The sequence below is a fragment of the Chaetura pelagica genome, unplaced genomic scaffold, assembly GCF_000747805.2.
Source record: "Chaetura pelagica isolate M959 unplaced genomic scaffold, ChaPel_1.0 scaffold70, whole genome shotgun sequence".
NCBI classification, from domain to species: Eukaryota; Metazoa; Chordata; class Aves; order Apodiformes; family Apodidae; genus Chaetura; species Chaetura pelagica.
The window spans coordinates 6,719,235-6,732,042 of record NW_009952265.1 but is presented as its reverse complement, the minus strand read 5'-3'; the positions used below and the strand labels follow the sequence as shown (position 1 = coordinate 6,732,042).

Here is a 12,808-nt window from a genome sequence, read left to right as displayed (position 1 = left end):
CTAATTGTCTATTATTTGCACCACTAATACAGAAAGCCTCTCTTTTTTATCTGAATTATATTTTGATGATAAGAAAAATCTATAAAAAATTAAGAAAATAGAATAAACTTGTTGATTTGACAGTGAGAGGGCTCAGCAAAATATGAATTAAACATATATATATACATATAAATTGACTAGGGTGAATGTTAAGTTTTAAGCTAGCAATTAGTAGTAGTTATTGATATATTTTCCAAGACCAGCAGCTTGATGTTACCTGGTTCTGTAGTTTGAACCTCATCAGAGACGTTAGGTCAGCCTCTGAGACAGAGGTTTTGAATTGACTTGTAAGAAGACTCAGTATTAAGTTATGGAGTCTTATACTGGTACTTACTGAGTTTTAACACGTCTGCCTATTAGAGAAACTGTGTCCTTTTTCCAGTAAAAGTTTATAGTAATTATTTTTTTTTTAGGACTTAGAGAGATATGGTTATTTAAATATCTTTAACTGTTCTTTACTTCCTTTCTCATTTGAAAGCAACTATCAAATGATGCCTATTTGTCAAGGAGAATAAGTAGTTCTTGCTATAAAATAAGTTAAGCTACAATCAATGCAGGAAGAATCAAGCCTATACTGCTGGTTTGGTTGTTTTTTTGGGAGGTTTTTTTGCAAAGCCAAGGGTGCAAAGTAGCCATAGCCCTTGATGCCACTAATCTAGATAGTCCATCTAGATAGACCAGACGCATTTTGCGTAAGTCAAATTTCTTGCTGTTTTTCACTATTAGTATAGGGAAGAACATTGTGAAGCTATAAAGAACAATCCGTAGGTCAGAACATGAATATGAATGCTCTTATGTTTACTGAGCTGAGACATTAATGGGGTTACCAGAAGAATTTTTATTCATGTTTGTCTCCCCTTCCTTCTTTTGCTGAGAAGAAGAACAGAATTATTACTCCAGGAATTTAATTGCAAATAATGTAGAAGGAGATGTTAGAATTTATTATTGTTTTCTTTTCTAGCCATGAAAACTCAAAGGTGTTCATTTATACATAGTACATTTGTCTTCTGTCATCTTTATTGTTTACTGTTTGTCATGTTCATTGCAGTTATAAAGTTAGCAAATAATTTGCTTTATGCATATTGGTCAGTTATAATCTTTGTCTTATATTTTACCTTACAGTTTTGTGATCTGCAAGTAAAGAGCTTGTGCAAAACTGGTGCAAGGTTATGTCAAGATAGACTATTTAAACATAAACTGGATATAAAAGATAGCTTCCTTTTAAAAGAGGTATTATCTAAATTAATATTGTTAAGAGCAGTAATTTGGTTTCGAAGAAAGTTTGGAGAATCTCTTGAAAAAAATTCTGTAACAGACTGGGGGGTTTTATTTCATGATCTTGTAATATGGAGAGTTTTCATTTGGTTTTATGCATAAGTGCCTTCATGTCTGACATTAGTGCAGCTATGAGATTCTAAGACCTGATCAGCTTGAGGGGAATAGATAGCTCCATTTATTGTGCCTGTATAGAGCAGGAATACATGCATGTCTTCCATATGGACTCATTTGCTTTTGTTTTTTCCTTATTGTTTTTAGAATCAGCTGAATTGCAAACAAACGATTTAAAGAAGCACTGCTGAATAAATAGATTCTGTGCTCTATCTGAACTGGAGTTGTTTGCTAGATACTCAGTGCAATAGGACTGTTTCTCCATAAAAGTAATCAAGTATTATGGAGTTACATATAGAAGTATATATGTTTAATACAGAATTGCCTGTGTAACTACAAAAAAGTATATATACGATTGATATATTCAGGTGGTGTGGGATTTACTTAATGTATTTATATTTCTCTATGCTTTTGCATAAAATCTTACATCAGTAGGAATGGTAATGACCATTTTTGCCTTTTCTTGGTTTTGTTTGGTTGGTTTTTTTTCTTTCTTTCTTTTTTTGTGTGTGTTTAAAATCCTTCTTTTAAAAGCTGTTCATCTCTACCATCTTATTATCTGAAGGAAAACTGATTTTTGCTAATAAAGAACTCATGAGAAATTTGATATTAATACTGCTCTTAGGAAAACATTTTGTCATTAGAGTTTAGCACCTAGACACAATAACGTACACCCTCCGTGCTTTTTTTTTCATGTTAGAATAGTTTACATAACAGTCTTTGGTGAGAAGTTTTTACACAGAGTCATTATAGCCTTGATAAGTGATTCACAAATTCTGTGTAGAAGATTCTTAAGGGCACATTCAAAAAAAAAAGACATGGGCATGCAGCTGTAATTCAGAATTGGCCAAAAACATAATCACTAGGAGTTTGTTAAATGAGTGCTTGAATTTAGGATTATTTATATCATTTCAATTAAGATACCAAGTTAAGCACCTAGGAGTCTAAATCTAAGTATGCATTTTTTAAAAACTATTGCTTATTTTCTGTTTCATAGAAAATAATATTTCTAGAGTCCTGAGAAGTCCTGGAAAGTATTTTTTTTTCCATTACTAGCTGTCTCCCTCTGTCCACAGATTCAGTTCTTTTGAAACAAATGTCCTGCCTAATTGAGCATCCAGTTCTAGATGTCAAACACTATACCAATACATTTCCATGCCAGTAAGCTACTTCAAACATTGATAAATCAATGTCTAAATTTATACCTACCACATTATAGATGTTAGTATCTTCTATATGTAATGCTTAAAAATATATATTATCTGGCTACAGTATATATACAGTATATATATACAGTATATATACAGTATAATACTGACGAGATTGAAGTGGATCAGTGATACCAAACAAGAGTGTGGTATTTTAACAGTATTGACTGGCTAAACCTTTACCTTTGCCACATCCTTTTCCAGCAGAGGTGGTGTGGTGAGAATATTCACTGGGGTATATCCACTTATTGCTCTAATCTGTAATTATCCTCCTCCTTCCTCATCCATCTCAGTGTACTGGATTCTATTTCACCCATTTTAAGCAGTTACTATCTAAACAGCCTTACTTAGTAAATTCCTATTAAAAAAAAAAACCCACAATAAATCATGAAAGTGTAGGATTTTTTTAATTGTACTTGGATTAACAACTGTTGAATGAATATATATATATATCTACTGCTAAATCTTAGCAATAATGATCTTTTATCCCTATGTGTATAAATCCAAGCAAGGATCAGAAGAAAGAAGTGATGTAGTTCTAAAGTCTTTTAGTAGCTTTAATGAGCGATCAGCCATCAGTCAAAACAAAAATTTATTCTGCAGAATTTGTCACCATATCTAACATAGAAAATGACTGAAAAGTTTCTGTATTTCTACATGTCCAGTGTTAGTAAATGCCAAAGATGCTTTTATATTGCCATAGGGTTTTTTAATAGAAATTTGGGAGGGGGGTGGGTTGTGTTAATTTGCCCTTTAAGGATTCTCTTGAGGAAATACAGAAGTGTCATAGTCAATTATGTACTTACCTTCTTTTGTCTGAAGATTTTTAAAGAAAGCAACCGGTTTAATGCTGCTTTGGAAAAGTTATCAGCCATGAGGAGCCAATGTAACATGTATAGGTTTTGTGGCTGGTAAAGCATAAAAAAGGTATACACCATCTTAGTCCCAGTTTCTGTCAAGAATATTGATTTACTTTTGAATCTAGACTGGGTTTTACGACTTTATAAGTTAGATCCTGTCTAATGCAAAACAGTGGGAGTTTTCTTGATACCATCAGTGGTGCATATTTGTTTCTAAAACACCATACATTATCTACTTTTTTTGTAGATTATTTTGCATGATAAGTGTCTTTTCAGCAATTCCAATAATGGAATTACATTATAGTTATATTATGTCATTCAACCAAAAGCATCCCAAATTACTATACTCAATAGTACTGTAAATATTCATGCTTTTGTGAAACCCATCCTTGACTCTGGAATGTTGGCAGGTATTCATAGAACACCATGCAAAAAATTAGAGGAGCAAAAGAGAAAAGGGAGATTGGTGTAGTGGGAACTATTGTGAATTAAGCTAGGAAATAGCGTTAACATTCTACTGTCACTGAAAGCGTCATTCAGACTTTTCTGGCCAGATCAGTTAGTATCCTTGCTTTCTGCCTTAAAAGATGGTTCATCTGAAAAATGGTGCAGGCTAGATAGAGCTCTAATTTTTTATGTATGCTACCTACTTTGCACATGGATGAAAATCTATGATTTTTTGCTCCTGTATAATTCATTATGTAGCCAGCTCATTTTTTCTTTTTTTTAATTATAAAAAATGAATAAATGAAACTACTCAAAATACATTGCACTTCTCTGCAAATGTAATTTGAAACTGATGAAACATTAATGCATAAAATATGGAATGTTTCTTTATGCTACACAGAAAAAAAAATTAAAAGTTATGTTTGTTCTCTGTTATTAAAACTATGTATCATAGCGAATTCATGGAGGATTTGGTTTCTTCCATTAGCACACTTTTGAATTATATTTTCATGAGGGATACTCATGAAGCTACTCATAGACTTCTATATGTGTGTAAATTTGTAATAATGCTTCTTCAGAACTAGATAATCTCAGAAAATCAACCACCTGTTTAACCCAGGTTGTTTAAATAATTAATCTCACTCCATACACAACTTGCATGTGCACACGTTTAGTAAAAACTGCTTTTAAGAGAAGAAGCCTTTATACTTATGAGATAGAGCTTATAAACATGACAAAATGGCAACTCAAGCAGAGACCAGAGAACTTGGTTTCTTGTTCAAGCATGATTTGCTGATTCCTCGCTGTGAGAAGTTTTCCTTCCAAATTTCATCTTTAGTTAAAAAAAAAATGAAGTAAAAATCTTAATGTTCATACTTTAAAATGGGCAGAAACATAATTAGGTAGTAACTGAAAGAAGTGGAAGGTGCTTTTCTCAGTCTGCCAAAGAGTCAAGATTTAATAAAAAATGCTAATTGAACATTGTTTTATATTTAAGCCAAAGCAGCAATTTTAGGGGGGGGGAAATTATATATATTTTATTCTTTCCCATAGTAAATCTTTCTCCAGTTTGATTGAAAGGTTCTAAACCTCGTGATTTCAAATGTAAACTGTTCCTGAGAATTTAAGCTGAAGTTATGTTTGTATTACAGGATCTCTGAAAGTGTTCAAGGTCAGCAGGTTGGATGGGGCTCTGAGCAACCTGATCCTGCAGGGAGTTGGAACTAGATGATCTTAAAGTCCTTTCCAACTCATACCATTCTTTGATGCTATGAAATAATCCCTTCAGCTGAGTAGAGGGAGCAAAGGGAACACTTGTGATAAACCAGTGTGGGTATCAGCCCAAACTCCTGCTGCAGCGTACTGTCTGATACAAATAAATGGTTTAGATTACCTGTTAGCACTGCAATTTTATTGTATTGTATTTGTAATTACCTAGTATGATTCTAACTTGAGAAGGACCCCTCGAGTTGCAATATTATTTTTTACAATGGGTTAATTTGACTTTGAGTTGACTTTAAAGAAACTAGTTATCAGAGCAGAAATACCACAAAGAAGAAACATAAAGGAATAGTAAGATTATATTAATCTTTCAGTAACCGCAGGTAAAATATGTGAAGGAAGTACTACAAGCATATGTGCTGTTTGTGATGAGAGGAAACTCTCAGTAACACACAAGTGACGAGAAAAAAAAGATGTGCATTGTATAGAGGAACAAAGTAGCAACTGATCTTTTTGTATAATCCAGTTGCACTTGTTCACAGAATATTGCACTTCTAGATATCCTTATACAGAAAGAGAATTTTAATTGGAATAGCCTTTACAGAATTTAAACATAATCAGGGATGATGAAGACTAATTTATGATCTAGGTTTGTTTACATTATTTGCATTGTGATCTGGCTAAATTTACAATAGCCTGCTATTTTTATGGATTTTACTATTTTTTTGTAAATAAATATCAAACAGACAATTAGAAAGACTTCTACATTACTTCTAAGTATTTCTCTAAAAAGAAAATTTATGTACTCTTGGACTGAGGCACCAGGAATTTGTTCAGTGCACAACACCTCTGAAAAACTAAGTTTGTATTCCACCATGTGTACATACAGAAGCCAATCCAAAGCTTCTGAAATCACTGAGTGACATTCCACTATCTTCCTTGAGGGTATGTATGTGCAATCCATAGAGATTTGCTGTGTAAGCTCATTGTTTTAGGCTGAACCTGAGTCTGAAGTGAGGAAACACCTGTCCAGACTAGCTTAGTATTTCTGCCTGCTTTACATATAGGGTGATTCATGATCTTTTGGTAGTTTGTTTTGCCTTGAACTTGTCATTGGCATTGGGTACATAGCCTGAGACTACCCAAGAGTTGTCTGATACAACAGAGTGTGGCTGTAAATTCTAAGTGCATGCAGGCATCATCTTGCCTGGTAATGTGCTTACTTCTCTTTCTGTGTGATTTCCGTAGACCTCTATCAAATATTTTGTTGACCTGGATTTCTTCCCAGATTTTCATTGTACTGCTGCTTCAGTTTAAGGATGGATGGCACAAAACTACTCACATCAATGCAAGCCTACTGTAGCAGCATGTTTATTCTGCCACAGGGAAATAATAATGTCTCTTACTCTGACTGCTCTCTACAAGAACTTGTGCTCTCAGAATATCCTCTCATCAACTTCACATCTATAGTCAAATGAGCAGCTAAAATAGCATCAAATTTTCATAGGTATAGATTCCAGACCCCAGACGGAGTTTTAGAGAGTTTAAACTAATTGATGAGCAATGAAGATTGAAAGTAAGATAAAGTGGAAGATAGTACTTTAAATTCAGTTTTAAGGGAATAACAATGCTTTATGGAGAATGAAATGTAGAATTGTGCCAGATTAGGATGAATTTGTCAGTATAGACTGAACCATTTTGTGAAGATGTTCCTCTGTTAAGAGAAGTTAAAATAACATTACACAAGGAATTGAAAAATTTAATAGAAGGGGGAAAAAACTATTACAAAAGATTCATGGCATGAGTTATAATTAAACTTGTAAAAATAAATGAGGAAAAAGGAAAGCTGAATTTCAGATAAAAAAAGCTCCTTGGTTTATTACTCTCTGAAGTTTCTTCAGAAAATAATTCTACATGTTGGAATAAGCAGATGATAATGCAGTCCAGTGCTTCTACTGTCAAATTGTTTGGTTTGTTGTTTTGTTTTGTTTTTCCCAAGTTTTGATGCTATTTTTTATAATCAGTGAGACACTTTCTTTTCTGGCGTAATTTAGTGTAGGAATGTTTCACACTACCATGTGAAGCTTTAAACTTATGCTAAGTTGTTTTGGGGTTTTTTTATTGCCTTATGTATGGTTACTCTAGTTGGCATAACAGCCACATCAAGTGCTAATTCCTGGTGTCTAGCCAGTCAGCATGTATGTCATCCTCCCACTATGTTTGCCAGGTAAATACTTTGTATTAGCTGGGTAGCACATAACGTGCTAGTTTGTGAGATTGGTATCCCCCACCTCCAAAGGCTGTGAGTAGTCAGAACATAACCAGAGTATTTGCCATCAGAGAGGAGGGCAAGGCAATAAGGTAACTGAAAAGTGAAAGGGTTAAGAGCCTTGCTGTAAGTAGTTGGGTGTGTTTACATGAGAGGAGTGGGAATGAAGAGACAGGACATAGGTTTCAGTATGGATAGCGGCGCATGTTTGGTCATGGTTCTGTTTCCCGTGAAGATACTCTGCGTCTGTTGACATACACTAATAGGTGCTCCCATTTTGCAGCATAACAGAGGGGATGAGAAGTAGCATAGCATAATCACCCAATATCTGGCATGCCACAGCAGATGCTATTCAGGTCCCAGAACTGAGCCAGGGCTTTCAGTTTAGTAAATCAGGGGACTTTCAGGTGACGCTGATGTGATAGGTGAGTGCAGCATGGGCTTATTATGCAAGTGTGTTGTCAATACATGGAGAAGGGTTAGAGAAGTTGCTGTTAAGAGTATAGGATTCTAGGATTTTGCAGCATGCATGTGTGAATATGAGCCTTTAATACTAAGTTAAAGCAATTTGAATTGTTTCCTCTGGACGTAATGCCTGAGATTCCTCAAATACTGAGTGCCCTTTTCTGAAGTGCAGAGATTAAATCTCTGCTATCTTCCTTGGGTACTGAGGTCAACAAACTGCTCTCCTGTTTGAGCCCTTCTTAAGCACCACTGTTCCTTGGACTGTTGCATCTTTGTCAAGGCTTTTGAAGACATAATAATGTATTAATAAAAATATATGGAGTTAAATTATTTTATTTTTGTTATAGTTTGGTTCCTTTTCAGGGAAGAAGTGTTATACTTGCTGAGCCTCATTTTGAACTTGCTTGACACAAATAGGATGAGAGTGATGATATCTGTGGAAGTAATTAATTTGCTTTGCGAGTAAGCAAATGTCATAATTACAATCCTTATTTTTTATAAAATTTATTTGACATAAACTAAAGGTTGAGTTCATTTCTGTATTTTCTTCCTATAGCACTGGAAAAATATCTATTTGCATATATATTTTATGCTTATGTTCATAATTGCTTTAGAAGCTCACTCTCCTTTTTGCAGCACAAATTTCAATATAACCAGGAGCATACACATAAACCTGGAAACATAACCTTCCTGCATAGTCGAAATAGTATTATTCTGGGTAGTAGTTAGTTTTCTCACTTTTGCATCCAAATAACTTTCTGAACTTATCTGCTAAAGAGAAGAGCACTGTCCAATTTCTCTGACACAGAGGGAACTAAGTACTTTAAAAAATAATGGTGGTACAGGTAATAAAACCAGATAGATACTATTTTCTATTTTGTTTTCTGTTTATGTAACAGGAGTTGAGAGGAATGATTTTGCTGTATCATTTTATACCTTGTAACTTAGTGACCTTATGGAATTTAAGTTTCAGTGGAAAAAAAATAGTTCTATTTGCAGTATTTCATTTTTACTGACACCTAGAGGGCTGTGTCCTAATACATTAGATACTGTATTAGTGTATAACACAAAGCATGTTTCCCTAAAGAGTTGATATTCCAATATATAAACCAGGGCAAGTCAAGTGTGTTTTGGAAACAGAGGGAGAATTACAAATTGGTAGCAAGATAACTATTTAGGATTTTTTATTATTTTTTTTTAATAGAGGTCTTAGGTCTTCTTCTTTAAAGTAATGATCCCCCTCTTTAAATAATATTTTCAATCATTTGTCACAAATACAGGAATGTTATAACTGAATATCTGAATGCAAATGTTGCCATTCATTCTAGCAAGAACAGGATTTTACTTGCATTTTAAGCAACATGCTTACAGATGTATTTATGTTCTTTTAAAACTGAATCTTAATTGAAATGTAATGTTTTCTGTGACATTACAGTATAAAAGATTGTGCATATTGTCTAATGGATAAATGTATATTTTTAAAAGATGTCCTATATGTTAATGGGTAAAATATTCTCCCTGGCAGGGGTTGTATTTGAAAGGATATTAGTGATATATTCCTACACTAAAGCAAATTAAGACAATTGTCAATTAAAACACAGTTTTATTTTTCTAAAATAGATATTTTAAACATGGGATTTTTACTTATCTCATAAGCAGAAAAATATATAACATGTTAATCCAGAAAATTCAAGATCTTCCAGAATATATCATAACTTGTATGTTATTTGTCTGACTAAGTACAAAAAAATTATGGACAAGGTGAGAATGGATGTATATGAGGTGGAGGTCATTCTTTATCTTTCCTCTGATAGATAAATTTGTTGAACAACCAGAGATGTGAACAAAATGAAATTGAGAAAAAGATTTATTTTTGCATACAGAATATTTCCTTCTTAATTTTGTGGCTGAAATAAATGATTATTTTATTTTACTACACCAATGCTTTAGGGTAATCCTTGCCATCTTGCAGTAACCTAGATTTTCTTAGTTGTACCTGTAGCTATAATATTACATGTGCTACAATGCCACCCGAAATTAAATCAAGTTAATTCTGCAATCTCATATATGGCTATGAGACTATATTTGCATACCTTCTTATATTCTTAGGTTATTATTTTAAATGTACGTAAGTGCTTACATCTAACTTAGTGATAACTGTGTACACTGTTTATGAAATCAAGACAGATCTGGCAAATCAGTTGTCCAAATCTCCCAAAGAAGCTGTTAGCATGTTTTAGATTAATGGATTCAGGCAAACGCTTTCTATAGTATGTGGCACAAGACCATAATCATGGAACCTGTGTCATGCAGTAAAAGTTTTGCAGTTTTATTGAATTTTCCTGGGATATTCTGTTTTTATACAACTTTGCATTTTTGCAGTGTTTATAAAAACAAACAACAAAAAACCCACAAAAAAACCCCCACCTAAGTACCCCACAACAAAACAAACAGCAACAAAAAAACCTTTTATATACATACATGTATTTAACTGAAGTTTGAATATTGTTTATATTTAGCAATTGGTTAATACATTTTGTATCTTGGTTCCAAGTACCAAAGCAAATCTAAGAGCAGTTACCTCCTTTTTCTGATAGGAAAACTAAAAAAGGGCACCTCAGAATCATCAGATAGCTTGAACTACATTTTAAAATGAGGTGTCCTGACTTAAAAATGAGTGTGTCTATAAATATAAAAAAACATTTCAACATGCGTGTGTGTATATTCACAAGTATGTATATGCACATATTGAGATGCTTGTGTTTTCATATGATTATTTGGTATATGAGTGGACTGAGGTTTTTTTTCAAAACCATACTTTTTATGTTACCTTGAGAATAAGTCAGCACCTAGTAATTTTTATTTACTCCATAGAGCATCTTCTGTTTTCATGTCAGTGAACTTGAAATTCAAAAAAAGTTATAAATTCTATGTATGCTGTCAAGCAATTCAGTGCAAGATACAATATGGTGTGTTACAATTTTTAATGTACATATTGTATGAGTGGAAAATATGTTTCTTAGGTACTAATGTGCTGGATTTCCTAATTCTTTATTTTTATGCTATCATAACAACTGGCAGTATACAAAATGGTTAAGACTAAAAAAGCCTATTTGTAGGACATGCTTTTTTATTTGTAATAAGCTTGACTTTATAATAAGGCAGTAATATGATAATGTTGCTAATAAAATTTTAATTGGATTTTGTATTGACTTGTTGCTCAGATTTTAGATAGCATTTTGAGAAAAGGATTGACAAATTGAAAAGTGTTACTCCTACATATATGGTCCACAAAATCTGGATGATTTGATATCAGTAGAATACCAAAATTGTATTTTTGGAAGAGAAAGTATCATATTCAATATCGTGAAGCAGATGGTACCTTAAAACTTTGAGACATTTCTAAAATGTGTATTAAAAAAGCTATGAAAAATATGTATAAATACTGATATTTTTTTTTATCTTGGGTGTTATTGTTTGCTGGTAGTATTAAGTCAATAAGAAATAAATTTGTTGACACTAATGAGGTTGTATCAGCTTGAAACTTGTATAAACAGGAGGAAAGGTAGGATTTATAGGCAAACACCCTTAGACCAAAGACATTTTGATAAACTTTTTAAGTTGGACAAATGCCATATTTTATTCTTTCAAGATCTTCAGCATTTAAATACTCTCTCCTGCTGCACTGCATTTCCATAGGCTGAATAATAATACACATAACACATAATGAATTTCTGAACAATCAAGATTATGTCCTTTTCAAGACCAAGTATTTTATCTGTCCATGCTATACCATATTTGCTTTAGCCAAGTGAGGGGTGGGGTTTTTTTTGGTTGGTTTTTAATATTGTTACTAGAGGTGTTTTAAAGGAAGGTAAAGAATTTCAGGCATACTTTGTCTAAGAAGTTGGTTTGCTATGTTAGCCTGGAAAGTGAGGAATCAGATGAAAACACTCACTTTGATATAATCTAAGAACCTCTCCATATGAGCATAATACCTGCATTTGCTTAATCTTTTGGTCTGAAATATACTATGCCGAAAGCAGTATATTCTGTGGGAGAATGATAAATATTATTTTTCCTGTTATTTTGCCTTTAATTTTGTCTTGTGCATTTGAAACAGATGCAGAGCATTAAAAAGCGTGACGAGTTGTATTTCTTTCAAAGATCTTTTTAATCTTTTATTTTAAAACTTAAGAACTAACTTGCTTCATTCTTTTCCTTCCTTTTATAGGATAGCGAAATATAATAGTGTTTATGCACAAAGCAGAAGTATTATTTATATATATTTTTTTTAATTACAGGTAAAGATTATAGTTCCCAACAGCACAGCAGGTCTGATAATAGGGAAGGGAGGTGCTACAGTGAAGGCTATAATGGAGCAGTCAGGGGCTTGGGTACAGCTTTCCCAGAAACCTGATGGGATCAACTTGCAAGAGAGGGTTGTCACTGTGAGTGGAGAACCTGAACAAAACCGAAAAGCTGTTGAACTTATCATCCAGAAGATACAAGAGGATCCACAGAGTGGCAGCTGTCTCAATATCAGTTATGCCAATGTCACAGGTCCAGTGGCCAATTCCAATCCAACCGGATCTCCTTATGCAAACACTGCTGAAGTGTTACCAACTGCTGCAGCTGCTGCAGGGCTATTAGGACATGCTAACCTTGCTGGAGTGGCAGCCTTTCCAGCAGTTTTATCTGGCTTTACAGGCAATGACCTGGTGGCCATCACCTCTGCACTTAATACATTAGCCAGCTATGGATATAATCTCAATACATTAGGTTTAGGCCTAAGTCAGGCAGCAGCTACAGGGGCTTTGGCTGCAGCAGCTGCCAGTGCCAACCCAGCAGCAGCAGCAGCCAATTTGGTGGCCACCTATGCGAGTGAAGCCTCAGCCAGTGGCAGCACC

At 33.8% G+C, this 12,808-nt stretch overlaps 1 protein-coding gene across 1 annotated transcript in view; it reads left to right on the top strand.

The window, feature by feature from the left end:
- Positions 1 to 12,808, top strand: part of NOVA1 (neuro-oncological ventral antigen 1) — a 148,468-nt gene that overhangs the window by 133,167 nt on the left and 2,493 nt on the right. The window contains 1 exon segment of the mRNA XM_010007748.1: positions 12,203 to 12,808. This exon segment is cut by the window's right edge and continues 18 nt beyond it. Within this exon segment, the coding sequence (XP_010006050.1) occupies positions 12,203 to 12,808 (606 nt within the window).